Source organism: Diabrotica undecimpunctata, chromosome 6 (genome assembly GCF_040954645.1).
Source record: "Diabrotica undecimpunctata isolate CICGRU chromosome 6, icDiaUnde3, whole genome shotgun sequence".
In the NCBI taxonomy this organism is placed as follows: domain Eukaryota; kingdom Metazoa; phylum Arthropoda; class Insecta; order Coleoptera; family Chrysomelidae; genus Diabrotica; species Diabrotica undecimpunctata.
The window spans coordinates 110,854,396-110,881,117 of record NC_092808.1 but is presented as its reverse complement, the minus strand read 5'-3'; the positions used below and the strand labels follow the sequence as shown (position 1 = coordinate 110,881,117).

Sequence of the window (26,722 nt, the reverse complement as noted above, 5' to 3'; positions counted from 1 at the left end):
GCTTTTTCGTAATCGATATAAATATTTTTGCGTTGGTTGCGAGACTTTTAGAAAAGTATTTTTGGCAAAGAGTGCCTTACGTGTATCAAAAGCATTTCGATAACCCAACTGGGTTTCCTTTAGGCCCATTCCGTATGCTATGCGATGTGAAGCTTATCAGACTAATTAATCTTCAATGTGAAGCTCATCAGACTAATTAATCTGTATTCGGCGCACCTTTTAGCTTGCTGTTTCTCGGAAGTGCTGCAAAAACAAGACTATCCATTTCTCAGGCATCTACAGTAGTATACACATCGTTAAAAAGCTAACTAGAGCACTGGTGTGGTCTTTGTTAATCATTTATAAGAGTTCTGTTGGAAAACTGTCTAGTTCCGTTGATTTTTTAGTTTTGGTTCACATTTCAAGAATTTCTGTTCAATATTTGTTTTTCCGGTTTATCCACTAGAATATTGGGATTTTTTTTATTATACAAGCCAGCAACTTCCAGAACAAACTTGCGCATATTGTTGTTTTCTTTCGAATTCTGTCATTTCCGAATATCTATTTATCAATTACTTCTCTTTAGCCGCTGGTATTTTTTGTTTCATTTGTCTTTACTTTCTTTGTTGTATAATATATAGTATTTTTTCGTCATCCATGTGTGTATTTATTATCCTCTATTCTTCTACTTTCTTGGTCTTTTGATCAAGAAACAATTTCCATGTTTTCTTGACAGTTTCGTTTGTTTATCACAGTTTATATTCCGAGAACTAGACAATTTTGACTAAGTATTTGAACATTATGAAAATTTGTGTAAAAGCAATATGTAAATATAAAAATGAACACTTGGATAAATGGTTGTGCAGCTTTATCAACTGCGAATTTTTTAAATTACAATTAAAAAAAATGCTTTTGAGATATTCGAAAATTTTAATATTCGGAACAACACTAGATCAGATCATTTCTTCGGGTATAAAAGTTGGCTATATAGCGTTTCACGTTAAGAACGGAACCTTGCGTAGATTCGTCCTACGTATTTCCTATGGACGATAGAAGCGCGCGCAATTAAAATGAGTGTTTTCTAACGTAACTGAGCAGAAGTGCTAATCGGACACAAGAGATGAAAAGTAGGAAAAATGATTTTAATTAAATAAATATTATTTACAAAAGATAATTTTGCATATACTGCATTACAGGTAGTGAATTGGGCTTTGTGGAATGTGCTGCTTTTTGGTTTTTAGCTAAAAAAACTCAGCGGACTATCATGATGGGATGGATGGTCCGATATTTGAACAATGGTTTAAGGAAAAGCTGCTTCTTAATCTCCCAGAGAAATCTGTTGTGGTATTGGACAAAGCCTCGTACCAATATTCAGCTTTAAAAATTTCAAGAAGTTTCACTTAATAGTTATTGCAAAACTGAAATTGTTTATCCCAAAAAGCTTTTATCTACAACGTTATTAAGCGTAAACTGTCGGATCTACATGAATACTGAAAGCACCAGATTAAAGAAAAAGGCTTACTCTATCAAACTAAATCATATAACGATTAAAAAGTTTATGCTAAATATTGTAAAAAGGTTTGCAAAAGTACTGTGATTATAACACAATTAAACAATACATAATAAACAATTAAAATTTCTCAGACGAAATCATATGTAGGAAATTAATTTGTTTGTATTAGTTCTGTTGGTATATTTACACGAGTTAAAAAAAATTGAAAGATTAAGAGTTCAACTTTGGACACAATTTTTTTTAAAAACAATTCATTTAAAAGTGAGCCATCCATGAAGCGACAAAGATAAAGGGTTTAAAGGCGAAACGATTTTACTATTTCAAAAACTGAATTCATAAATTCAAATTTCTAAAAGTCGCAATATTTGTGAATTGTTTATTTATCTGAGTAATTTGTTGAAACAACTTAAAACAAATATTTATTTTGCAAAATATGTCATATTCTAAATGGGCATCAGATCCTAATATTTCTTAAGGTACGATTTCGACAACGACTGCAGACATCAGTTGCAGTTGCCGTCGGGCAGCAGTTGCTGTAGTATTGATTCCGAAGTCAGCAGCAGCTACTTCAGTTACGTGGCGGCATAAAACAGTTGAGGTTGGGCATTACATAAAAAATATGGATAATGAAATGCTTTAAGCTATACTGTAAGAACAAGATGACGACGATTTGTTATTGTATTATTGCTTTAGGATAAATCCTACACAACCATTGTACTTAACTAGACTGGAAGAAGGCTCTTAAAAAACATTGATGAAAAGATTGTATTCACTTTTTGGGCGATCTCCTTCCAAACATTTTCTTTGAGAATTTTTATATGCTGTCTTCTTTGAGATGTCTTTGCGTTCAAATCTTCTATAATAATTTTTGTACCATATCATGGTATTTTATAGAATATCTCTTCCAAATGTTCATAATAGTTACCTAAATATCTTCATCCCTATTTTCTTTTTGTGCATGTACATTTAAAAAAGTTACTTTTCCATCCTTTTGCTGCTTCAAAATGTATTATAGATCTTACAAAATTTCATGAACACTTATTTGTGACGTCATTCTACGAACGAAACTATAAAATCCGACATTATTTAAAACATTTATTTGTCTGCAGAGCGTTCTCATAGCAAAACAGAGTTAAACTAAACGGTTTTCTTTTAACAGTCTTTTTAATACTTTTTATTGAATTCAGTATGAAATTAAAATAGTTAATGTTTTTACGATTAATTTTTTTCTGGCATGCGCATTTTCAAGGCTAATAAAGTTTTAAAACATCCCTACCATGCCAGCAGTTTTTTTCCTAATACGAAATCCAACATATCCAATAATCGCTCACTGTCTCCACTGTTAAAAACTAAATAGGTTCCCATTTCTGTGCAGAAATTTCCTTTTTGTTTGGTTTCCTGAATGGTTGCAATATCTATTTCATGTTCGGCCTATTGGAAACTTCATAAGCCCTTTAATTGGCCTGTTTTCTCCGATGACCTGGAACCCATATCAGTGTGACACTAGTATGTTCGGGTTCTGCTCGCTATTCCCACACTAGTCTAGAGTCCATCTTAGCCCTTGTAAGATCTAGAACTGTGTAATACTCAAGTGATTTGGGAACGGCAGTCTTGATGCAGAGCCCTAGAGAGTAAGTTTAATAAAGATAAATTTCTCTACCAATAGTATAACATATAACATAAATAACATATATATATATATATATATATATATATATATATATATATATATATACATATAAGTAGCTGTAAGTATGTACTATATATTGGGAAATGTAAAATGGGAAGAATACTTGGAAGAGTAAGTGACAGAAGTGAAAAAAAAAGAACATATTAACAAGTGTCTTTCTTGAACAATATTATTTATCTACAATACTTTTATTTCGTACTTAATTTCCAAAAAAAATCAAAAGTTGTCATTCTAGATCAAAAAAGTTATCGGATCTCATCACGACACAGATGGATTGACAAATGATGACAGACAGCAGCTAGGGTGCATCCTTAGTGCGATCCAATGGAATGTAAATTGTAATGTGAGTGGCCTGCTCAGTAAACTTGATTTATCCCGAATTGTACTCAAAAAAGAGATCAGGATTCATTTTGAACATTGTGTACCGACACAGTTGTATGGCTTGGTTTGATTCCTACAGTACAAATAACAAATATAACAAATAGCAATGCGGTTGTTATCGAGCACAGTATGCATATTTAATCATAAAAACCTACAGAAAAATGTTTATTTTTTGATATAATATCGTTAAATAAATATTACTCCTAAACTCTATATTACTCTTAAAACTCTTTAGAAATATAGAAATGGTGTTTTATTAAATCGCGTGTAGTATAGAGTCTTCTCCTTATAAATCCGTTAGACGCCATCCAAGTTATCATCTTCGTACAGCGTTGGAAAATAGAAAATTAGAAAAGCTTCGGAAAATAGAGAATCTAAGGAATCATAAAATAGTGAAAATGTAAGGTTATTATTTATATTTCATCTGTTCAGGGGTACGTGATGAAAAATTACATGAACGAAAAGTAATCAACTATAATGAGACATTTGGTTTATTAAATTTAAACACAAAATAAGGGCCACGTAACAAAATATTCATAATGACTAAAGTGCGCCATATTAAATCAATATCTATGTTTTAGTTGTATTGTTAAGGATATGACAGATGTTCAATAAATCACTTCTAGACGGCTTCAGATACGTTTAGGACGGTTTTTGCTTCTCTTAAAGATTTAGACATTCATAAAATTGAATCTATGGGATTAAATTAAAATTGAAATGGGCAGAATTACAGAAATTACATATACATTAGTAAAACCTGTGTGGTGTTTTTAAAATGAATACAACAACTCTATAAACTTAGTAGCAATCACCGGCATTTGTTTTCCATAAATTAAAGTTAAATTGGAGTACTGGGTATTAATCGTTATTTAATGTAAATTATTGTATTTTGAAAACTAAAGTTAAAAATAATTAAATTTTTCAATATTATCATAGGGAAACTCTAAGCCGTGACTGTACTATGGCAACGCAGAGATATCATGCACGACGTACAACGAACTTGAAAGGAAAAAATGTATATTTTTCTAAAATGTGCTTTATAAGGTAAACGATTTAAAAAAATCGCTTTTGAGCAAGGAAGTCAATAATAATTTTCTTGTATTTTACAAAATATGGATGAAATCAAATATTAAAACCTAAACTTAACACACTATTTACTTAGATTTAATCTACAAAGATGGAAGGAATAATAATTAAGACCTTAGAATATTTTAAAAAGTAACTAGGAATATTTTTAACTTTATTGTCAGTCTATGTAGAAGGTTAACTAATGAAAACTTATTAAAAATAAACTAAAAATAAAATAAATTAAATAACTTGTTAATTAAAATTTCGTAGATGTTTCAAAAATATATTTGGCATAGGCTATTGAAATTCTTTGGTGATGATATTTTAACGTCAATATTTTGACCTATATATTTATCTAAATATAATATATAAGTATTCTTATGCTCAGTTAGATTTTTGAATTGGGGAAAGTTCTTCATTAGTTTCATTAAGACTAGTATTTGATGGCACGTACCAAATCTCGGCGGCTTTCCTGAAAAAAAAAAGAAAGATTTTAAAAAATGATGATTTTGAAGACTGGATGCCTGATATTAATGTTTGCCACATAAAAAATTTAAAAAGGTTCTGAAACTGCTTTCTTGTAGCATGTCTAAGTAAAATGTTATGTTTATATAAAACAAAAAACACACAAAACAGTCAAAACTCGATATTCCGAAGGTAAAAACACCACCCTTAGTTTTTCAACTACAAGCATGCTGTTTGATTGAGGTCAAGTAAGTCATTATGTTCTCTAAGAGGTTTTTCGGAATAACACCAGTAGTAGATAGAATAATAGGTATTGTCTGAGTATTTTCAATTCTCCATTGTCTCTTGATTTGTATTTCTAGATCTCTGTACTTGGCGACATTTTCGTTGTATTTAACATGCAAATTATTGGAGTTAGGTAGGTATTGCAACATCAATAAGTGTTGTTTGCCAAGTAAGTTTATTAACTATTATAAGATCCGGTCTATTATGTGCCACCGGTTGATCTGTGAACACAGTGCGGTCCTAGTATAGCTTATAGTTGTCATTTTCAAGCATTCTGTCAGGGACGTATGACAATAAGGAACATGGTCGATTTGGAGAAGTTCCAGTTTGTCAGCTAGTTCTTGGTGGATAATCTTTCCTACTGAGTCACGGCGTTCTTTATAATCAGTACTAACAAACGCCTGGCAGACCCCGGTAAGATGTAGGATGCTTTCTTGGGCTTGGCATTCATATCAGCATTTGTCATTTTCGACTTGTGGATCTTTAACAATATATTTCAGATAATTTTTAGTTTAAATAACCTGATCCTCAATGGCAAATAGGAAACCCTCAGTCTCGGGAAACATCTTTCCTGATGTCAACCAATAGTTCGACGCTGTATTGTCGACATATTCTTGGCTGATCTCATTGAGATGTCGCCCACGCAGAGGTTTACTCATCCAGGTGCGCATTTTTCTTGGTTATTCAGGTGGTTTATGTGCATTTCCTGTTCCCTAAGTTTAAGCGGCGTTATATTATCTACTGCGCAAATTACTCGATGTAAAGTAGATGTCTCAGCCTGTGCCTGAAAGTAAGTTCTTAAATTAGCAACCTGTTTATCCAGTTGCTCACCTATGTCCATAAGTCCTCTTCTTTCTTGATATCGCGGTAATGTTGTTCTCTCTACTCCACTGCGTGGATGATGTTGTTGCGCCTTTGTGAGAAGCGTTATTACTTTCCTCTAAAGACTCTCTATATCTGTTTTTGCCCACTTAATAATACCAAATAAGTTGCTCAGCGCGGAACAAGCGTACGTATTTAATGCCTTAAACAAATGTTTACTATTAAGATATGACCGATTTAGTTGTCTTATTCTTCTTACGAACTCGGAATTTTCCGCGCTTGTTTTACTCCGAGATATTTGTACATATCATTTTCACCCATTGCCATTGCCTCGATGTTTTGGCCATCTTGCATATAGAAACCTCCGGGCTGAACCTTTTCTCTGACTATATTTAGTATAAGGCACTTGTCTAGTCCAAAATGCATACGGATATTATTTGAGAAAGTTTTTACGGTTTTTAGCATCTAATCTAGGTGTTTTCGAGTATAAGATATTAATTTTAAATCATACATGTAATGGATAATTAAGCTTCGCCACAAAAGTAATGTTATTTTTGATGCTAAATCCTAAGTCAGTGGAGTTCAGCAGCTGAGATAGTGGGTTCATCGCTAGACAGAACCAAAGTGTACTTAAAGAAAATGCCCCCTGAAAAAGGCACCGGTTAATTGGGATATCTTTAGTTTCGATATTGGTTTCACCAGATATTTGAAGGTGAATTTTAGTCTTCCACTCTGCCATTATATGCTTCAAAAAGGTCACTAGATTATCATCGACTTTATATATTTTCAACATATCTATGTCATTCATGCGGCACTGAATCAAAGGCCTTCTTGTAGTCAATGAAGGCAGTAAACAGGTTCCTTTATTTGGTGTATGCCTGGTTAGAAATAACTAAGTCGATAATAAGTTGTTCTCTGCAACCCATGGAGCCCTTAGCGCATCCTTTCTGTTGAGGCTCTATGATATTGTTTAGAGCCCAGTATTGGTAGATACGTTGGGACGCCGGGACGGTTCGTTGTTGTTTTTGAAATGTTTTATTTGGCATTTCACGGCAATTAAAATAGACTAATAAAATACATATGGACAAAAGCGTTGATGGAATATCAATCAACGATAATACTAAGGGCAGTTCGAAAAGTATGAAGTGTAATTTATTAGGTTTTTATCACAAGGGAACTAAGAAGAACGAATACAAGAACCCTAAATAATATTTATCGATTTAAAACAAATTTACGACAGTTAAATACAAGTAAAGAGAAGTGAACTATTCAAATTGTTAAAGATATTTTAACATTTTTTTTATAATTAGATTAGTAACTAATTATTATATATTACTTTAAGATTAATTTTAAAAATCTTTTGCAATTATCGCAGCTACGCCAATGGCCGTATCGCAAAATCTTCCTTTTGCACCTCGCCCGAAACGAACGAGCGGTACCTATATAGTCCTTTATGAGAACGTAACGGTACTTAAGATTTTGTATCTTTATAGACCTAATTCTTCGATATCTTTCAGCTTTTTTATTTCTTAAAAGAAGTACCGACACATGCAGATTACTTGATGGCTGCTTTGTTAGAAATTTGAGAGCAATCATCATTTTTTTGGGAGCAAAGAACATTTAGGCCTTTTTTTATAGCGCTAGGAAGAGAGTAATAAAATTTGTAAAACTTCTTACAAATAGCTTTAATTCAAAGAGAACCTTTCCCCCAATATGGTACAGTTATTTGCCTTTTTGCTTCTCTTTTTAAAAAATACCGTTATGTTTCCGCCGAAAATGAAACTAAGTCGGTTCTTGTTAAGAGGGAGTTCTTTAAGTGGGGATGATCCTATTCTAGGGGATAGTTTGTCCAATTTGAGAAAAAGAGGTTCACTTTTCGTTGGGTAGTTTAAGAGATTAGACTGACTTTTGGTTGCGTCGACTAAGAGTTTGGACGTATTTCTTTCTCTGGGAATTTATCTATACGTGTATATATACACACCTCTATTGTATCTTAAATAGTTTGATCTAACACCCGAGTAGATCAAATATACATTATAAATTAACTTCAGTGTTTGATACTAAAGTTGAGTACAGTTTAAATTCAGTGCGATTTAAGAGGCAACAACATCCAAAGTTACTATAGGTGGTCTTACTATTAGTATTAGCTCCAATTATCTCCAAAGCAGAGTAATCTAGGGGCTATTTTCGACAACATTTTTCTGATCGGTAGTTTAAGCTAACTACCGATGCAATCAATTCCTATAAGGAACAACGATTTCATCAATTGCACTTTTCAGAACTTTCACTAACTTTCATATCTTTTCATTAACAAATATTAATTACAAACATTCATTATTTAAATAAAAGCTGTGTGAGTAGCTTCTTGTGAACCAAGTGCGGGTTGGGCCTTTTTTAAATTTTTGGTAAAACCAATTTTTATAATCTTGTCTCTGTACTTCTGCAACTTAATTCAGTATTATTTTGTGCTTGCTATAAATTCTTACTTTTAAAGCCAATTATCTCGAGATAAGCCTAAAACATTAAGGAGAGATATTTATATAATCGACTATTTTGGAATTTTTTTAAAACATCAAGTTCTCCTTAATTTTATATTTTATTTGTATGTGCATGTGTCCAAGTCTATTATATTGAAAGATTTTGCATTTTTTTTACATGTCACGGTATATTTATTTGTATTTCCTGTTTTTGGAATTCACCCGTCTGGTGATTCAGCTATTGAATATATTTTGTTTTGTTTACCTACTGAATTTTATTCATCTACTCCTAATAAGTTTCCTGATCATAGAGTAGAGGTAATGGATTTTGAAGAGAGCTACGAGTCATGCCAATGCAGTACACAAATTTACCTGTTATTTACAAGGTCATAGCTCTTGTCAAAATCCATTACCTCTGAATATTTGCTAATAAAAATATTTAACTATCACGATATCTTCGACCAAGAGAAAGATCAGACTGTATATGTTTGTTTACCACCTTTATTTAATAATTAACTGTTAATATCTTTTCTTGTATTTGCTCTCAGAACCTAATTATCTCTCCTTATCTCTTTTCGTGTCTAAGGTTTCTTAATTTTCCCCTTTTAACCCCCCAAAAAAAGAAAAAGCGGCGCCCTTTTTCTTATATTCATTTATCTTTGGTAATTTTACCTATCTCTCTTGTTATCTATTTCTCTGTCTTCTCTAATCTATCTTATCTTATCTTTATTATTTCTTCCGTTAGATCCATTCCCGGTTCCAAAACCTAGTTTCGAACCCCCGACTCGCTCTCCACTAACCATTTAGCTGCCGTTCGCAGTGTCTCCGTTGGTGATCTTTTTAGCACCATTAAAAAAAGGTTTCTGAGGTTACAATATAGGTTAATTAGTAAATAATACCATTCGTTAAAATAACTTAACAATCCAGAAAATAAAACAGCAGATATCAAGTGCATTCAAAACAAGGACAGGATTGCAACAAGAAGATCCACTTTCCATGATACTATTTAAAATGATTCTAAAGATGATGATAAAAAAAGATAATATAAATAGAAGCAACTTAGTTTACTATAGCGACACCAACTACTAACCGTTGCCGATGACATCGCCATGGTGACAAGAAATAAAGAAGAGTTAAAGCAACGGCACAAAAAGTGACAATAGCGGCTGGTCAAATCGGTTTACAGTTAAACAAGTCGAAAATAAAATGTATGGCCTTGGATGATGGAAAGTTCGAATAAACAAAGTATACAAATTCAAAGAAGTATACCATTTCAGATATCCTGGTACCATACTCCAAAGGAAACGAAAATGAAACAAAAATCCAAGCAAGACTGACAGCTAAAGATAAATGTGTTCACGTACTGACAATTTGATCAATAGTAAATTAATTTTCAGCAAATTCATTAATAAGTGTATACAACAGTTTTAGCATTTTTAAATTCTTTGGTATACATTGAAATCCCCTCGTATATGTATTAAAACACCGAAGAATATTTTCCATGTATTTCTGTTTCCTATCGTACAAGTTAAAACACCGAAATATTATTTCAATCCTCTTTGCGTCGCCGAGTTGATATAAACACATTTTACAGTTTGTTTATATATCACAGACGCATATTCTTTGGTATTTTCTTTGATCGTTTTGAGCTTAATATTGCGTTTCAAATAAACATCCATTTAGATAGCTGAGAAAGTATTACGGGAAAGAGAACTAGTCCAAATTTAGCTTCAAATTCGTATTGGATTTTCGTTTTTCGCCTTTTTTTATGGGAAAATGTGTAGCAGTGTAAAGTTCATGTGAAGTTTAAGTGAGGTTTGAAAGATTGGTCATTGAGAACAGACGCGGTGTGTTTAGTCGGAAAAAACCGGAAAAAATTTGTTGAAAAAAAAAGTGATTTATACTCAATGTAATATGTCAGTTCAGATAAGAATAATCACTGTTTTTGTTTTATATCGTCTCTCACCTAAGAGATTTGTATCTAAGAGATTTGCGGCGTTTCCAACAAATTTGAAAAATACCTACATGGTTCCAGTTTTTTAAGAGAAGCTTCAAATTTTGCGTCCAGTGCCCCAACTTCCAGCCTCAATTTTCGCAGTTTGGAGATGAATTTGTTCGTGTGGGGGTGAATCTAACTCCAGTTCCACTCCCAAAAATTTTTGTAAGTCCAGTTCCTAACCCCAGAAATTTTAGTGAAATCTAGGTAACTTTTGTGTTTGATTTTTAAAGGAAAAATAAACATTTTCTAATAATAATTGCTTTCATAACAATTTAAGAAATTGTAATAATTAAAATTGTAGATCTTAGGGTGTGGCCTAGAGGCTAGCTGTCAAATTAATTGTTCTCAGTTTTAAGATTTAGTATTGACATATGACAGTTAGCACTATTTTTGACATTTGGTAAATACCTAATCATATTTGAGATTTAGTTTTTTGTATTTTAAAAAAGGTTAACCTCTATGCATGGTTTCATTTAAAAAGATATTTTTTTATTTGTAATAATATATTTCTGCTACAAATTGTCACCCATTAACAATAATTGTATGTTTTGTAGTATCTCCAACTTCTAGAGTTTGTAAACTGATAGAACATAGTAAGTGTTTTACTTTGTTATTGTATTTATTTTTGTAACTATTAATATAGTATTTTTGTACTATTTACTTTTGTAACTATTTGTGGTGAGACAACAATAAATGTGTAATTTTTTTCCCTAAACCAATTTGTTATTTCTATTTAAAAAAAGTTCTAATCCCTTTGTTTCATTTTGGTAGTTACCTCATTTCAGTCCCCTTGTCGTTCACTTATCCACGACCCAGTTCTCCAAATAAACCCTTAGTAGCCGTTCGCCAACGTTTCGATTTGTTTTTCTTGCCCTATATCCACCCTAGTAATTTCTGTCCCCAATTTTTAACCCCCTATAGATCCCAATGTGATAGACAAAATATTCGTTACACAGTAATATGACTGATAGTTCTCTCATGCTCAAGAAGCGTTGACATGATACTCCGAAACGTTGACCAAAGAATGCAAGCGATATTAGAACGGAAGGTCCTAAAAAATATATTCGTGGGTGGAACAAAATCAAACGAGAATGAAATAATGAAGTAGAATAATACATGACGAAATTAAATATTAATGAATGGAAAAACGGTGCAATAAATAAGAAGAAATTGTCAGAAATAGCAAAGTGAGGCTTGAATTTACTATTCCTAGAGTGCTAAGTTACAGACAGAATAGAAAAAAAAAACAGAAAAGGCTAAAGTTCAATAACAAATCAAACCCCACTGTCAATTATCATAAAATCATGGGATTCAACGGTATTGGTAGTGTTGATTATATAGAATTTTAGGTATAGGGAAATGGAGTCTTACTTTACAATTTAAAGTCGAAATCGGGCTCAATTATTCGGAATGCACCAAATCTCAGCGGCTTTCCTGCAAAAACAAATTTTATTAAAAAAATAAATATTTTTCATAAAGAAGAAGAATTGGTATTCACTTTTACTTTACACAAGTTACCATCATCATCAATAGTACTACAATTGTAGTTGAACCTTTCCTAGTCCTTTTCTTCAGTGGTACTTCTTCGCATCCTATATTTTGAAAGGTGAGGGCGGTGTTAAGTAAGGTTCTTTTTAATGTTAAGCAGCTAAGGGAGAATAAAACATTTTTAATGAACGAAGCGCTAGTTTATTCTAATCTCCAATTATATTCTTTTCAAATATCAAAGTGTGTTTTTGCAATGAGATACGGGCTGCTTATTCAGCACCTGTGGCATACTTCATATTTGCAAAAATAATGATACAATTACTTACTCGATATTACATAATCTTGACGTAGTTGAATATTAAATAGTATTTGATATTATTTTATCTTTCTAATACATACAAAAATCTTAATAATTTCTCTCATTACACCACACCCTCCCCTTGACAGTTTAAGATTTTTTTTTATTATTTAATTTACAAAATGAAAAAAATCTTAATATGTAGGATAAATTATAAGGTGACCCTATGTGTGTTTACTAACAAATAAATATTCTTCATACTTCGGCTGAAATTGTGTGTCATAACAGCGGGACTAAATTGGTATAGGCCAGCTCAGAATAGAGAAAACTGGGGAGCAATCGGAGAGATCTATATCAAAAGGATAGAGAACGGCTGAAGAAGAAAAACAAGAGCTCATAATAGAGATTCATTTTTTACATTTCAATTTGTACTAGAAAAAGTATACTAAACTAGTACGTTCATATTAAAATGATAATAAATTAAAGGATATACTGACCTTGTGCATTCCTCTGGAAGACGCGTAGCATGATAATACAAAACTCCAGCTAAGATCAAGGACCACGTCCTTAAAGGTCCCAATAAAAATGCTAACGTACCATAGGCCAACCAAAAGAGGTACGCCGTTATCACTTGAATCACAAATATTACAGTAAAAGGCAAATGCCGACATATTCGACTTCTTATCGATTGCTTCTTTCCTACTTTGAGTGTTACTTCTTGAAATCTAAAATAAGTAATACAAATATTAGTAGATTTCTATGCCTATTATATGATTAATTAAATAATTCTACGGTACAACATAAACGAGGGTGGTTCTGAAAATGTTCGACTTTCACACTGTTAGTGGCAAATGACTTTTGGAAGTGATTTCAATACTGCTTCCACTGTTCCTTTTTATTTTGAACTTCTCGTTACGTTATGTTTTTTTTTTATACAAAACATTTCATTTTCTACGGAAAACTGTTTTTTATATCAAATACATCTCTTCAATCTACAAAATCCATTTTCATGCCACGATCTTTTTCTGAATGATAGCATTAAGATCATTGTAATAAACCATTACTTACCTAAAGAACACTGCATTCGCTAATATGAATATTAACGGAAGATGAAACAACAATAGCTAAAACAAAGAAGTATGATTTCATTTAAATTAGTTGTTTATGTCACAGAGCGAAATTTACAATACGAGGATAGATTGATATTAAACTATATATATATATATATATATATATTTAGGGATTCTACAGTATTCACTGCCTTCCCTCGCTCAACCGTTTCCATCAATCTCTTTTGTTCCATTCTCCATCGTTTAGGCCTCTCTTACTCATGGCGTCGTCTACTTCGTTCCTCCAGGATTTTCGGGGTCGTCTTCTTTTCCTCCTTCCTATGGGGCTCCATTCGGTTATTCTCTTTATCCATCTGCTGTCGCTAGTTCTTCTTACATGTCCATACCACTTTAATCTTTTTTGTTCTATATATGTTAGTATGTCTGTTTCTATTGATGTTCTTTGCTTTATTTCGTCATTACTTCTCCTATCCATTCTTGTTACTCTGCAGCATCTTCGCAAGCATTCCATCTCTGTTGCTACTATCTTACTGCTGTTTTTCTTGTTTATGATCCAATTTTCAGCCCCATATGTCATAATACTTCGTACTAATGTTTTATAAATCTGCGTTTTTGTCTTCATATTTAGGTGTCTATCCCACCATACCGAGTTAAGTTGTCGGATTGCTGTTCTTGTTTGTCCTAATCTTTGTGTAATTTCTTCCTCTGTTGTTGCCTTTTTCGTGATTATAAACCCCAGGTATTTGAATTTATGCTTTCCTTTGATTGTTACGTTGTCATCAATCTAGAGATCTTCTACGTCTTCTTCACTTGTAGATAGGTACTCTGTTTTCGCGAGGTTAATATCTAGGCCAGCCTTGGTATATTCTTCTTGTAGTTTCTTCATCATGTAGCTGAGGTCGTCTTGGTCTTGTGCAATCACTACCTGATCGTCTGCAAAGCTTAACGTATATAGGTATTCGTTCCGTACCGGTACTCCCATGCCTAAAACTAGCCTTTGATATATGGCGCTACTTGATACCGAATTGGTTTCGGTGTTGACATTTGCCATTCATGACATGACGTCTGTCAAAATTTTAAGTTTTAAAAACAATTAGTTTGGTTTTTACAGCCGTCAAAAGCAAGCAAATTTTGTGTTTTCGGAGAAATGGAAAAAGTCGAGTATCGTTCGGTGATTAAGTTCCTCCACAAAAAGGGTAAAACGAATGTACAAATCACAGCCGACCTGGACGAAGTTTATGGTGAGGTTGCACCTTCGTTAGAAACAGTAAAATTTTGGAAAGCTGAATTTGTTTGTGGTCGTACGCGTGTTTTTGATGATGAGCGTCCCGGGAGGCCAAATGAAGTCACCACGCCGGAAATGATCAACTAAGTCCATGACATGATTATGGCAGATCGTCGAATTAAGCTCCGCGAGTTAATAGAGGTCCTAAACATTTCCTACGAACGCGTACACAACATCATTCACCATCATTTGGACATGAGAAAACCTATCCGCGCGATGGGTGCCGCGTTTGCTGACAATCGATCAAATGCAAAAACGTGTGACCGGTTTGGAACGCAAAAAAGTGCTCTTTCACCAAGACAATGCATCGGCTCACCGATCGGCCGTCGCCATGGCAAAATTACACGAATTGGGCTACAAATTGGTTGAACACCCACCGTATTCCCCAGATCTTGCCGCCAGCGATTTCTTTTTCCTGTTTCCAAACCTAAAAAAATGGCTCGGAGGTCGCCGTTTCGCAACAAATGATGAAGTCGTCGCTGAAACTTCGGCCTATTTTGACGAGCTCGAGCAAAAGTACTATTCGGATGGGATAAAAAAATTGGAACATCGTCGTACTAAGTGTATCGAGCTAAAAGTGGACTATGTTGAGAAATAAATCGACGTAATTCCAAAAAACTTGTTTTTTTTTTCTATCAAAGGCTAGTTTTATATCAATCATCATCATCATCATCATCATCATTGGCTTTTACAACTCTTCGTGAGTTTTTGCCGCGTTTACTATTGCCTTCCATTGATTCCGATCCTGTGCTATTATTTCCCATGGCCTTACTTCCAACTTCTCCAGGTCTTCCCTGACTGCGTCTTTCCACCTTTTTCTAGGCCTTAGTGTCGATCTTCTACCATCTGGTCTTTCCCAAAACACATTGCTAATCAGTCTGTCGTCATCACTCCGTACCACGTGGCCTGCCCATCTTAATCTATTGGCTTTTATGTATCTTACGATGTTTCCTTTCCCGAAGAGAGTCTCTATTTCATTGTTGTATCTGCTCCTCCATTCATTTGTCACGCTGTCCCTGCAAGGACCATATATAATTCGCAGGATTTTGCGTTCCCATACTAATAGCTTATTGATTTCTTTCTTTCTCAATGTCCATGTTTCACTTCCATATGTCGCTGCTGGTCGTATTATGGTTTTGTACATTTGGATTTTGGCACGCCTTGAGAGAAGCTTTGACCTCATTAGATGTTGAATGGCAAAGAATGATTTATTCCCCGCCAGTATTCGTATTTCAACCTCCCGTTCTCCTGTGTTTTCACTGGTAATTGTTGCTCCTAGGTATTTGAATTCTTTGACCACCTCAAAATTATGATCGTTTATGGTAATGTTTTGTCTTATTCGCTGTCGTTCCTTTCCAGGCCTACGCTTAGTGTTGCTTCTTCAAAGTTCGATACTATATCCTTAACTTCCAGTGTTGTCTGTGCTACTGCATCTACATCATCTGCAAATGCGAGAATAATCTTTGCTCCTCTGGCAGTTATGTCTGGTTTGACTCTGGTATAGATTTTTCGCATTGCATATTCCAATGCTAGGTTAAATAGTAATGGGGACAGCGGGTCTCCCTGTCTGAGTCCGGTGCTTATGCCGAAAGCCTTTGAAGTTTTGCCTCCTATTCTAATTTGTGCAAAGGAATTGTTGACACACATTCGCGCAATCATGGTCAGCTTCTTTGGTACGCCTAACTCCATCATTGCACTCCACAGTTTTAAGCGATCTATGGAATCATATGCTTGTTTGAAATCTATGAAGATCTGGTGTACTTCTTTATTATATTCCCAATACTTTTCTAGCATTTGTCTGATAGTAAATATTTGGTCGATTGTTGATCTTCCAGGCCTAAAGCCGCATTGGTAATCGCCAATAATTTCCTCTGTATATGGCAGTAATCGTTTTAGTACAACTGAAGCTAATATCTTATATGTAGTACCGATTAGTGAGATTCCCCTGTAGTTGCCACATGTATCCTTTCTGCCTTTTTTATGTATTGGCACGATAATACAGCCACTCCATTCTTTTGGCATTATTTCTTGTTCCCAGGCTTCTTTCATTAATTGGTGTATTTTAGTTCTAAGTTCATGCCCTCCTTTTTTAATATCAATCAAATTTTTATATCAATCCACCCTCGTATATTATATTCGATTATAAACAGGAAATGTCTGAATATTCCAACGATAGTATAAAGGTATCAACTGATGGTCGCACTTGCCGAAACTTGCAGCAAAATGCATATTAATAAAAAATTAAATGAATTTACCTGTAAGAAACCATACGCATATGTAAACGCTCCAGGTAAATAGCTGTTATGAACTATAATACCCCATGCGAAAATAGCACCAATATGATCTTCCACCAAATATCCCACTGTCCAAGGTCCGACAGCTAAGTAAATGGGGTATACAACGATAGGCCAAAAGATCCTATCGACCGTGGAGAGAATCCATATTTTCTTAAACAAATTAAACCAACACGATTTTCGTGGCTTTGGTTTGACCAGTCTTCCTTCTAAAAGTAAACAAAAATTTAGTTTATTCGTCGAATATTTGAGTAGGTACTGTGTAAAAATCGGTGAAATACACCAAATATTTTTCGTTATTTATATACAATAACAAGATAAGAACAAATGTAAGAACAAACATTAAAAGCAAAACTTATGTTGTTTATATACATGTGATCGTAATACAATTCACGCCAATATCCTCCCCCCTGATTGGGGGTTATGAGCGCGAGTACTGGGTGGATTGAGTAGCTCAGAAGTTGCGTTCATGCCCACAGCCGGTCCCAAGCTCGGGTAAAAGAGGAGGGTTGATGGGCCAGGTTAGCATCCTACCCATTGTAAAAGAAAACCAGGCTCAAAGAACCGATATAAAGCCTCGGAACTAGACGGAACCTAATATAACGAACCACGTAAAGAAAAGGAAAAATAAGCCCACAATCAGATTAGCAACATGAAACATTACTTCTTTCAATAACAAAGACCAAGAGATAATAGAAGAACTGATAAATAAAAACACTGTGACACGCGGTTACGTGTCACAGTTCTTAGACTGGAATGTTCGATCGTTGGCATTCTCGATGAGCTTTTAATGTGAAAGATAGAGGTGGACTACTCCCGAATATTCTAGTACATAATATTTTGTATATATATAAATATATATATATATATATATATATATATATATATATATATATATATATATATATTATATATATATATATATTATATATATATATATATATATATGTATATATATATATATATATATATATATATATATATATAAGTAACGATGATTGAACAGTTAGTTGTTAAGATACTATCGAACTGTAAACTTATAAATACATATATCTACATAAATTAGAACCGCTCGTTTTATTTAAATACGCTACAATCTAGCGTACAGTGGACTAAAGAAAGAAGAACGAGCACGAGCAGGCGTAGGTATAATACTTGTCCATAAAAAATTTAAAGACAACATAAATACCTGCCGTTATATCTCCGAAAGAATAATACATATATGAACATCACAATGGACTACCAAAAATTAAATGTCATATCTATCTATAGCCCCGAGGACTACAAATCTAAGGAGGAACAAGAGGCATTCTACGAACAATTGCAAACCATCCTGGATGAAATACCTCATGAAGAACCTCTAATTCTTATGGGTGACTTTAATGCACGAATCGGAAATGAAGTAGTTCCAGGAGTAAAACAAAAATTTAATGAAAACCATGTCAACGCAAATGGAGAAATCATGACTAATCTCTGTGTTTAGAAAATAGAAAAATCCACCAAAGCAGATTCTAAATATCTGAACTTTAAACTCAGCAGACACAGGAAGTGAACAAAAACTAGTACTAGCAAATATAGGAATGAAAATAACACCAAAACATTTTCTACAGGAAATCACCGAGAAAAAATTCAATGTAGAATCACTGTGGAACGACTCTACAAGAGAAATGTACCAAAGGAGGCTAGCACAGAAGATACAGCTGAAACAAATAGACGACATCGAAGATATAAACGCGAGCTGGGAGAAAATTAAAAACAACATTGAAGAAGTAGCAACAGAAGCTCTAGGAAAACGCAAAATCATACTGAACCAAAGAAACAACAACAATACACCATGCTTCAGAAAAGAAATGAAAGAGAAATGTAAAGAGAAACCAGAGGCCTACACGAAGTACAAAACATCAAATACTCCAGAATCCCGAGACACCTATAGAAGAATACGAAATGAAACAAAGCAGTTGGGAAGAAGAACAAAAAATGAACACAGTTTACAAAAAGGACGGAAAGCGACTTCTACGGGACACAAAAACAAATATGGAGATTCATAAGAAACCAACGGAAAGCAATGGCAGAATTGAAGGAATACATTAACATACCAGCAAACGAATGGGAAATATACCTGACGGAACTGTTTAAAGGAAAGGAAAATAATAATCAACACAATAACGTACCTAAATTAAGACACGAATTAGAAATCAGTTTTCAGGAAGTAGAGATAGCCATGAATTCATTCAAAAATAGAAAGTCACCAGGACCAGACGTAATAACCAACGAGCTCCTAAAACACGGAAGAGAAAGTATAACCCTAGAGATGACAAAACTTATACAAAAACTAATATTGCACTGCAAGATACCAGACGCATGGAAAAACAGCATAATGATACCAATGTTCAAGAAAGAAGATGAAACCCCAACAATTATAGAGGTATAAATCTGCTGAACACCGCACTTAAGCTTACCACAAAAGTCCTAACCAACATAATCAATAAACTAACAACTTTATCAGATGAACAACAAGGATTCAGAGCCGGAAGATCCTGCATAGACACCGTATTTGTACTAAGAGAAATCACAGAAAATGCCATCGAGTACAATAAACCAGCATATCTATGTTTTATAGTTCTGACGAAGGCTTTCGATCGCATCCAAGTCGAACACGTCTTACACCTACTGCATTAAAGAAGCATACCAATCAATATTATACAAACCATCGAAAACATCTACTTCCATAATCGAATACAGGCAAAGATAAATGGAAAACTAATACAGTCTATACCTGTACAAAGCGGAGTCAGACATTGTGACTCGTTAAGCCCACTTCTCTTTAATATAATAATGGACGAAATAATACAAGCAGTACGTAATGGTCATGGTTACAGAATGGGGAACAAAGAAATCCAAATATTATGACAGAAGACGAGCTCCAAAGATTAACACAAATCTTCAATACAACAGCCAAGAAATACAATATGATAATATCAGCAGAAAAAACCAAATGTATGACAACATCTAAATACCCACTACGATGTAAAATCGAAATTGATATTTAATTGATAATTAATAAAGCAGGAAGCAAGGTTTAGATATCTGGAAATATGACACAATCTGGAAGAACAAATACCTAAGACAATACATAAAAACAAGAATCTATAAAGCAGCAATTAGACCTATATTAACATACACGGCGGAGACATGAACTGATACATCTAAAACGAGACGACTACTAGAAACAACAGAGATAAAAATACTTCGACGAATACAAGTGAAAAGTCTGTTGAATAGGAAGAGAAGCGAAAACATAAGAAGAGCATGCAATTTAGAAGACATAAACGGATGGGTGACAAAACGGAAACAGGAGTGAAACGAACACATTAGTAGAATGGCAGAGGATAGGATAGTACGAATAGCACGAGATAAGTCACCAAATGGACGAAGAAGTATTGGCAGACCAAGAAAAAGATGATGCGATAATTTAAATAATTTAGGAGGCTAATATTGAAGAAGAAACAGGCTTTAAAGCCTACATACAAGAAGGAAGAAGAAGACGAAGATCCTCAGAAAGGCGTTTCCCAAATTTTACGTTTTTACAATTTAAGTCTTCAGTTTAAAAATGTATTAATATGTTATAATACCGATTACAGGATAATCAATATCCTTTCCAGATATTTGTACAATATCATTAAAAACTAATGAATTATTTTACACTATATACAATCAAAGATAGAAAATAAAAGTAAAATTATTTTCTAAAAATGTTAAAATATTTATGTATTTAGTTACCAATATTTTGTATTATTTTTATACATAATAGTTATTCTAATTACACAGGGAATCTCAAAAATAACGCTACAACTTACGATAAAAAAAAGCACAGAGAGGAGCGTTTGCTTTTACTGGAATTTAGGAAATAGTGTTTTATTGGAATTGAACACGTCTAAAGGTGCAGTCTCTCTTATGCTATTGTCGCATACGTTCGACGCAAGCAGCACGCTGTGCACTCGTCAAATGGTAACTTTATACAATCGGTCTGTTTTATGCGTCCGACGCAAGAATAGCATGCATCTGCTGCATCGACTGCATGCGTTTAATTCACAAAACACTCAAAAATTGAGAGTTTGTAGGTTAAAGACACGTGTTCTGTGAGAAAAGTTAGTGTTTTTGTTTATAGTATAAAAAACTTAGTTATATTTTTGTTTTTATTTTAAAAAGCTAACAACGATGCTAAACTCAGAGTTAGTTTCTGAGAGATCAGAGGTCTACAATCCAGTACATAATGATTATAGTACACATTGGAGGATACCTGTGTACTAGTACATGTGAGAGAATAAGTATATAAGAGCACATGTGGAAGTAATGGGCGGGAACTGCTACAGGGGAGATTACAATATGTATCACCTGACATTTCATCAGTGCTAACAACTGCATAAAAGGGCCAAATTTAAAAAATAATGTTTGTGACAATTTTTTTGAAGTTTTATATAAAGTCGCATGAGGTATTCTGAGGTCACTTATCAACAAAATATTCGTGTTCAGCGACCTCGAAAACCTCCGAGTTATGACTTTCGACTGATTTCGAATAAAAACAACAAAACTCCAGGAGACGACGTCCACCCTGGGCACCAGGTAACTCGATGACAATCGTCATTATATTCGTGTTCAGTGACTTAGTACACCTCCGAGTAATAATTGTCGACTGATTTAGAGTAAAATTAACATACTCCAAGAGACAAGGTCCACTCGGGGCACCAGGTAGCTCGAGCTACATCGTCATTAACATATTCGTACTCAGCGATCTCGCACACCCCCGAGTAATAAAATTGTCGATATTTTCTGAGTTGCAAATGTTTCATTATCTATGCACTTTGGAAATGCATTTTCCTTATGCACAAAATCCAATTTTCATTTTACCATGGATTTTGTTCACAAAATTTTCTGACACTTTCCCGAATCGAATGCAAAAATTTGCACAGCGAAAAACTGGTAGGCTTAGTGCTACGTAGCCTCGCCTAATAAAGGATATGGGGAAGTCAAGAAGGATATGGATAGACACAGTCTAATATTATTGTAACTTCCCTATTGATTTTTCTGTTGTCACCTGATATATTTTAATGAATTTGGAAAATACTTCGTCTTATGACCAGTTATGTTAAGATACGATAGTTCTTCAATTTAAAACTCACTGTATGAGTTGTTGCAAGAAGTTTTTCCAGTTTATTTTTTGGTCTTAAAATGTTTTAGCATCCGTAACATCAATTCTGATTCTGTTTCAGAATGTCAATTATTTTGATTTATACCGGTATTATATTGTATATATATATATATATATATATATATATATATATATATATATATATATATATATATATATATATATATATATATATATATATATTTACAAACAACACAGTTTATTAGGGCTGCAGTCAGTAGGTTTGGACGGGATGTTATAGAAACACTCTTTTGACTTTTGGTCGAGCTTTCGGAATTCTTGTATTCCTTCTTCAAGACACTGTAATTAGAAGAAAGTGTAAATATTTACAACATATCTCAAATTGTCATTTTTTTTTCTGGTCTCTATGGATCAGTCAAAACACACCATGAAAAGATGTCACTAACAAAATTTTAACTTTCCAACTAAATTTTAAAATGTATATAGTCCATTATTTTAAATGTTATATTTTATATGTGTGTTTTTAATGTTGAGTGTCGTAGCTTTAGAAAAATAATCTCAACGACTAGTAAGTTGTAATGACAATTTGAGATATGTTGTAAATATTTACACTTTCTTCTAATTACAGTGTCTTGAAGAAGGAATAAAAGAATTCCGAAAGCTCGACCAAAAGTCAAAAGAGTGTTTCTATAACATCCCGGCCAAACCTACTGACTGCAGCCCTAATAAACTGTGTTGTTTGTTTATATCGACAGTCAATAATATCCAGTATTTCTTGTATATATATATATATATATATATATATATATATATATATATATATATATATATATATGTAAATTTTCAGAATATAATTACCACACTTTAAATGCGAATTCTCTTATTTATTAAATTTTTCCAGTTTAAAATTACCACGCCTGTCCTGTACAACTACACAAACAAATTTGGCATTTCGAGGTTATACAACATAAGATATACTGTGCTTACGGAATAATAGTTTCTTATTATAATATTCGGACCATTCAATTTTTTAGGGACTGGGTATGGTTAAATGCTAACCAATAGATATCTGTACATCAATGTGCTTTATAGTCCCCTAGTAGCAGCTGCCTTTCTAGCTTTTTACGCCTTTCGGTGTGGTTTAATGAATAAGCGTTCGCCGAGCTTTACATTGTTCATATTTTATTACTACTCATCCATCAGCCGACTTTTAAATTGTTCTGGAATATTTTTCCATTAGGCTACATTAAATCCCTTTCCTCATTTTCGGCCATTCTCCTCTATGCGATTCCTTAGCTTCTTCTTTGGCAAGACTATGGCAAATAGTAATCTTGTTACCAAAAATTCCTTTATGTCTTGGCACACTTACCTACGTAACTTTGTTGTGGGAAAGTATTCAATATACTTTTATCAAATGTTTGTAAGAGGATAAATAGTTTCTAACAGAGTCATTTTTTATATTGGTGTATTTCAACGAGAACGCGTTTATATTATCAAAATATACTAACCTGATACCAGAAAGTGTATGTATTTAATCACAAAAATAGGCAAAGTAGTCAGGAACAAGATCACGAAGAAAAATAGTTTAAACTAAAAAAATAAAGTAAACGTTATGATAAAACATTTAAAAAACATTAAAATATTTCTTTACTATTTCTCAAAAATATTGTATTATTAAATTGGCTACAAACAGAAAGTAATACATATCTCTAAAATATATCTAGTACATCAAGGAATTTTTAAACTAACGAAAAAATTACAGTGCGCAGAACCACCAACTCCACAACTAGACTCTTGTACAAATGTTCTAAACTTGCAAATCTCTCTCCTGTCCTTTACCACACATACCTCCATCAGGATGTTTCAAGCCAACTCTCGTTTTCTCAGTGAACAAAGCCTTTCAGTCAATAACTCATCAATGGTTATTCTTGGTAAATCACAATCTTTTAACTCTTTGCTCTATGGTATGCAATGTTTTTACCGATTTTCTATTACTAAATTTAGTTCCACATACATTTTTATTATTTCCCAGTTTCTCATAAAACCATCATAACATTTACTAAAGTATAGTTTTAAAATTGTAGGTAGGTACATACTAAGTTCTTAGAAATGATAGTCTGCTAAATAGTCCCAATCAAATCAAAAGAAAACCTCTTCGTTTAGAGGGGAAGTGAAGACAAAATGTGAGCCTTTTCACAATACAGAACACAGCCAACATAACAGGTATACAACTACTATAAACGAATCAGAAATGAAACGAATACTTTAGTTAGACAAATAAAAAGGGAACATGGCAGAACTTCTCAAAACAGATGGAACATGACACGGCTACGAAACACAAAAAGAAATATGGAGAATGATCAGAGGACAAAGAAATAGATGAACGAACTAATAAATGAAACACATTTAGAAGGAAACATGGGCAGATTACTTTCGATCCCTCTAGGCAAAAGGTGACGATAATGAACCACCAACACCAGAGGTGCCGACAAACGAAAAAATAAATATTGAGGCGGAAGAGGTAAAGGAAGCATTAAGGAAATTAAAAAATAGAAAATCACCAGGAGAGGACAGAATACCGAACGAACTCCTAAAGTACGGAGGACCAGATCTGACCAAACAACTATTAAAGCTAATCCAAAAAATAATAGAACAAAACAGAATTACTCAAGAATGGAGATCAAGCATCCTAATACTTCTCTTCAAAAGGGAAGACAAATCGGAACCGGAAAATTATTAATTTATTAAACACAAATTGTCGTCGTTATGGACAATGAGTCATACCAAAGTCAACAATTGGGGACGCCAGAAACAACTGCCTGGCAAAAAGGTGATATCATTAACTGACTCTCAAAGAAATGTACGATGAAATTATGTCGATGAGAAAATTTTGACATTTGCGAAGATACATACAGCCGAATTCAAGTACGCCAAATAATTATTATTTTGACTTTGTTCTCTTCTTAGAGTGCCATCTCCCCACGGTGGTTGGCAATCATAATTTGGCTGTTTTTTTTAAGTTGCTTCTCCAAACAAACCAATTGATCTGCGTTAATACTAATCACGAAGATTCTAAACCACTAATTCTGTCGTCAGCCTACAGACCAAATATTTAATATCCTTGAATATTTCCTTCATATTTTGGACCCCTCATCAAGTGGCCCAGGTATTTCAGTTTTCATGTTTGTGTAGTGGTAACTAGTTCTATTTCTTTTACAACCCTCTCCAGCACGTCTTTATTTGCAATTCTATCAGTCCAGAATAGTTTTAATACTCTTGTGTTTATCGAGAGTTCAAAAGCCTTTATTCTTTTTAAGTTAAATTTTTTTAATGTCCACGTCTCAGTTTCCATATAATAACATTAAAAATATATAACATGGAATGGTGCGTATGCTTATTTTCAAATTGAAATTTCTGCACGTTAGTTTCTGAGTTGCTTCATTCATATAAATTCTGATTTGGCAATCGCTACTCGTCTATTTATTTCTGAAGTATGACCATTTGTTTCATTGCTAAAAGTTTCCAAGTACTGATATTTTTTCTACTTGTTATATTACACTGATATATTGTCAATGTTTGCTCTATATTTTGTAGTATATTTGTAATAAGCATATATTTCGTTTTTTAGCGTTTACATTAATTTCCCTCTCAGCGCTATTTATAGTTAAGCTTTCCATTAGATATTTTAGATCTCCCACAAGTTGTTAATTAATTTTCCGTCAACGTTACGTTAATTCCCGCTTTGCTATCATTGAATATAGTTTTCTGCCGTTTATATGCCACTATAATAGAGGTGATAGAACGCATCCCTATCTAACTCTCCTACAGATATACATTTCTTCTTACCGTTGTCCATCAATTTGCACTGTGCCAGAGCCACAATAGACCTCTTCGGTCGAGTGGAAGGGTGGTTAAGCACCCATTCATATTGAACCTAAACTTTGCGCTGTGGCACTCTGGTTCCAATATAATGTTTGGATTATATTTATAATTTGATTGTCAATGTTCTTATTCCTAAGTATGGATATTAGTTAATATGCTTATGGCAAATAGTGATCCTCGAGTACCCATTCCATTTCGGAATCCGAACTAAGTCTCACTAATCTCCTCTTCTGACTTTTCATAAATTATTTTATGTACGACTTTAAGCAGTATTTTTAAAGTGTGACTTATTAGGCTCAGTATTCATAGACCAATTTTTTGCTGATTGTTTTTTAGGGATATTTATAATAGCCAACTGCCGTATTATTCCCTTATCGTATATTGTGTTGAAGTCTGTCAATATTTACAAGTTATGCTCTTTCAATCGTTAACAGTTCTACAGGTATTTTTTTCTAATCAATCTGCCTTATTATGTTTAGAGCTTTTAACAGCATATTAGATTTCATCTCTCGTGGTCTTTTTTATCAATTCCACTAACTTCTCTTACTTTTTATAT

At 33.5% G+C, this 26,722-nt stretch overlaps 1 protein-coding gene across 4 annotated transcripts in view; it reads right to left on the bottom strand.

The window, feature by feature from the left end:
- Window positions 1-2,683: 2,683 nt before the first annotated feature.
- The window catches only part of LOC140443719 (transmembrane protein 62-like), an 85,385-nt gene continuing 61,346 nt past the window's right edge, over window positions 2,684-26,722 (bottom strand). The window contains exons 8-14 of one of the 4 annotated variants that reach the window (XM_072535108.1): window positions 23,793-23,874; window positions 17,076-17,323; window positions 13,534-13,589; window positions 12,963-13,190; window positions 12,051-12,113; window positions 5,086-5,103; window positions 2,684-3,636 (exon numbers count right to left, since the gene is read on the bottom strand). In XM_072535108.1, the coding sequence (XP_072391209.1) occupies window positions 12,077-12,113; window positions 12,963-13,190; window positions 13,534-13,589; window positions 17,076-17,323; window positions 23,793-23,874 (651 nt within the window). In that variant the 3' untranslated portion in view covers window positions 2,684-3,636; window positions 5,086-5,103; window positions 12,051-12,076. Of the gene's footprint in view, window positions 5,104-12,050; window positions 12,114-12,962; window positions 13,191-13,533; window positions 13,590-17,075; window positions 17,324-23,792; window positions 23,875-26,722 lie in introns of all 4 variants that reach the window. The other 3 variants (XM_072535107.1, XM_072535106.1, XM_072535105.1) reach the window with 3 other exon arrangements.